At 41.5% G+C, this 4,257-nt stretch overlaps 1 protein-coding gene across 1 annotated transcript in view; it reads right to left on the bottom strand.

Moving 5' to 3' along the window:
* LOC132182066 (transcription factor MYB114-like) overlaps positions 1-3,790 on the bottom strand; it is an 8,365-nt gene extending 4,575 nt beyond the window's left edge. The window contains exons 1-2 of the mRNA XM_059595275.1: positions 3,673-3,790; positions 3,370-3,499 (exon numbers count right to left, since the gene is read on the bottom strand). Of these exons, the coding sequence (XP_059451258.1) occupies positions 3,370-3,499; positions 3,673-3,790 (248 nt within the window). The remainder of the gene's footprint in view (positions 1-3,369; positions 3,500-3,672) is intronic.
* Positions 3,791-4,257: the final 467 nt, after the last annotated feature.

The raw sequence follows: 4,257 nt of genomic DNA, 5'->3' as shown, positions 1-4,257 counted from the left end.
GGGTCATTAGCGGCAACTTTCAAAAGTTGCTGCTAATGACCCCTCAATAGCGGCAACTTTGGGGTCGCCGCTATTTATTTGGTCGCTAAAGACCATATTGCTTGTAGTGAAGGCCAAAAGAGAAACAAATTAAAAAAATGGTTTGGGTTTTGGAGGTGGCCAAACCACCCCCAAGGGCCTGGGGGTGCTTTTGGCCACCCCTATACCGGCCGTAGAAGGTGGCTGAAACCACCCCCAGGTCAAATGGGGGTGGCTCAAGGCCTTTGGGGTGGTTTCAGTCACCCCCAAATGGATTTTGGAGGTGGTCGAAACCACCCCCATGGCCAAGGGGGTGGCTTGGCCACCTCCATATCGGCCAATCAGGGTGGCCGAAACCACCCCTAGGCCCTTGGGGGTGGTCCGGCCACCCCCAAACCATCTTCTTCTTTTTTCTTTTTTTTTTTCCTTTTGGCCTTTTGGGGATGGCCGGACCACCCCCTTGGCCATCGCGATGGTTCATCCACCCTCAAACCGGCCATGAGGTGGCTTTAGCCACCACACTCATCCCTTTCAACTACCAACAGTTGGCAAAAAAAAAAAAAAAAAAAAGGTCCCTTTTGTTGCTAAGATCGTTAAAAGGGAAGACAAACTAGAGCTAGCCTAGGATTATAATACTAAGTCAATCACATATACACAGAACATATAAATGCTTTCATGCTCTGCTCGTATAAGTGCAAGCTCTCGCACTCTCTCTCTCTCTAATATATAAACATATGTTCCATTGAGAGTTATTAATTTGATGGTTTTATATAATTTGCAGGAGGTGCATGCATGTCTGATGCAGATCAGCAAGTTCGTCTGCAGCCCATCCGGACGGTTGCGAACTCGAGAGCCTCATCTGGAGTCCTCATCCGGACGCCTATGTTATTTTTGTGTGATGAATTTTTCTAAAAATGTCATATCTAGAGTTTTAGGCCTCTGATTGGAGCAACCTTTGCGGCATTGGAAAAATAACTCAAATATCTCAAAATCATATTTCATGAGGTTCAGCTAATTCTAATATTTACTAGGTCAAAACGGGCCATAAAGAGAAGAATACAAAGCTCGGCAAAATGGCTCGTGTGCAATCTCGTCTGGACGAGATTGCAGACGAGCTCTGTAGCTTTTCATGGTTTTCACATTTTACGTACGTGGCCGTCTGGAAGGACTTAAGTTCCTTTCGGGCGGACACCATAGAATTTCAATTTCATTTAATTTCGTATTATTCATGTGTTTATTTAGAATTTGAAGTCTAGGGCCTATATACACATGCTCTATAGACCTTAGAATGTAGATTCGAATTATTATTGAGTTTATTTAAGAAGAATTACTCAGAGTTGAGTTTCTTCTTTGTTTTCCTTTAAAACCTAAAGAGTATCTAGCTTTTCAAAAAGATTTTTTAGATCATTGATAGAATCTAGATTTAGAAATATATATGCGCTACTTAATGTCGTTATTCGCTGCAGCTCACTAAGTCACGCTACATCAGTTGGTATCAGAGCTCAGGTTACTTTCCATAAATGGGGAGGAGCGACCATTTGACAGACATGAACAAAGTGCATGTGCGCATGGAGGCAGCACATAAGGAGCAACCGGCAATTCGTTTGCGACACTTGGATGAGAGATTTGGTGGTCTAACCGTGCGGAAGAAGGAGCTTGTGCGCACCCAACACGGGGTCCCTACCGATCACTTAACCGACATGGGTGGTCCGAACATTTGTCATCATCAACCAAGACCACGGTACGCGGGAGCGGAAGACAAATTTATCACTGAATCTCGGCAACTCCTAGAGGAGCAACTTGAGGCTTTGGGGGATCACATCGAAGCCCTCATTAGCCAATTATCCAACATGGGTGGTCAAAATGGGAATGGATCCGGGAACCCTTCTGCGGAGCGCCGAACGCACAGACGTCAGCACCATCCGCAAGCTCATGCCACTCGGTGGGTGAACAGGTTCAAACTCAAGATACCAGAATTTCAAGGTTGCTTGCAATCCAAAGTGTTCCTTGTAACAGAAAAGATAGAAAAAATCGACAAAAAGAAGGTGCCTAGAGAGGCGGTGAAGATTAGGAGTCAATCGGTTGTGGAGGAGGAAGATGGATTTATTGAGGAAGATTGGGCCTCTTCACCAATCTATGACACCTATCCTGATGAAGAGGTGAGTTCTTTACATCAATTGCTTGATGAAAACCTTAAAAGAAAAGTCTTTGATTTGGAAGTTGATTTCTTTGGAGTAGATGCTATCTCGTCAATGGCTTTTAATCAAAGTTGTGATGAGATCTATGGGGCGGAGACGACTTTTCTGTCAAAGAGTGAAGGGGTCTTTGTGAGTACTTTGGGAATTCTCATGGTATGTGAGAAGGGCAATGCACGGGAAAAGCATGGCGAGCCTACAAGGTAAGGTGAGGTGCAGGGCTTTCAACACAATCGTCGTAGTCTGCTGATGAATAAGGTCATCATGTATATTATGGGGTGTGGCCTTCTTGTGATGTTGAGGAGAGGAGAATGGAATGAGTTGACAGGGCATCCAAAGGACCGTGGAAAGAACCGGTCGAATTCAAGGTCGAATTTTCTCCAATTTGGGAAAAATGACGTAGATCAGCAAGCTCGTCTGTAGTCTGTCCAAACGATTGCAAACTCGAGAGCCTCGTCCAGAGACCATCCGGACGCCTATGTTATTTTTGTGTGATGAATTTTTCTAAAAATGTCATATATAGAGTTTTAGGCCTCTGATTGGAGCAAGCTTTGCGCTGTTGGAAAGCTAACTTAAAGATTTACAAAGTCAAGTTTCACGAGGTTCAACTAATTCTAATGTTTACTAGGTTAAAACAGGCCATAAAGAGAAGAATACAAAGTTGGGCAGAATGGCTCGTGTGCAATCTTGTTCGAACGAGATTGCAAACGAGCTCCGTAGCTTTTCATGGTTTTCATGTTTTACGTACGTGGCTGTCTGGACGAATTTAAGTTCCGTTCGGATGGACACCGTAGAGTTTCAATTTCATTTAATTTTGTATTATTTATGTGCTTATTTAGGATTAGAAGTCTAGGGCCTATATATACATGCTCTATAGACCCTATAACGTAGATTTGAATTATTATTGAGTTTGTTTAATAAGAATTGCTCAGAGTTGAGTCTCTTCTTTGTTTTCCTTCAAAATCTAGAGAATATCTAGATTTTTAAGAAGATTTATTAGATCATTGATAAAATCTAGATCTAAAAATATATATCCGCTGCTTAATGTTGTTATTTGCTGCAGCCTACTAAGTCACGCTGCATCAATGTCTAACTGCTTACCATCCTGTATTATCAGTTGGAATTATATTATATTATATTAACTAGCTAGACTTGCCTGTTGCCTAAGAGTTTATGGAGCCTCATAATCAGATCAACTTCATCTGCGGCAAAGTCTCCTCTCTTGATATTTGGCTTTAGGTAGTTCAGCCACCTCATTCTACAGCTTTTCCGACATCTATTTAAGCCTGCAAATTGCACAAACCCAATCCTTTAAACTTCTAATTAACCTCCAATGAGGGTTGCATTATAATATTGAAAAGAAAACTTACATTTTATTTTCTTGGATTATATATATATATATAAGTACTTGCTTAATCAAAGAATATTAATCTCTCTCTCTCTCTCTCTCCTGAACTACCTGCTCTGTGAGGAATTTGAAACCACTTTCCTTCTCCATAGGTCTCAACGCACTGCTTGAGAAGGATATCTTCCTCTTCAGTCCATGCACCTTTTCTCACACTGAAAGAGCGCTCCATGGAGGGCGGATTGATAGTTGATTAAAGTACCTTTAAGCGGTTTCCTTTTTTAGTTTGTCCCCAAGTATCAGCACTTCCTATATATAGACACATTTCGCCTACGTGAATGTCCAACGTCCACAAAATCCACGTGTTTCAGACTTTACAACAAATTATCAATCCAGTGGCCGAGACCAAGCAAACCCACCCACCCCCTTATTGGGAACCACATCTTAGTTTGAATCCAAATAGGACAAATTAGATAACTTGAATTCAAATAGAAATATTACAAATTAGATAATTGTAAATATTCAAATATTATGACCTTGTTATTCATCATCTAACCCAACTTGCAGGGACAGAACCAGGATTTTGAGTGTGGAGGATGATTTTTTTTTTTTTTTTTTTATAAATTAAAAGGGTAGGCTAGAGATATCAATTGTGACCATCTTACCTAGGCGTGAACATAGTAGCACTTACCGAACTTA

Source organism: Corylus avellana, chromosome ca5 (genome assembly GCF_901000735.1).
Source record: "Corylus avellana chromosome ca5, CavTom2PMs-1.0".
Classification (NCBI taxonomy): domain Eukaryota; kingdom Viridiplantae; phylum Streptophyta; class Magnoliopsida; order Fagales; family Betulaceae; genus Corylus; species Corylus avellana.
The sequence above is the reverse complement of the archived record's forward strand: the minus strand, read 5'-3'. Positions and strand labels throughout refer to the sequence as shown.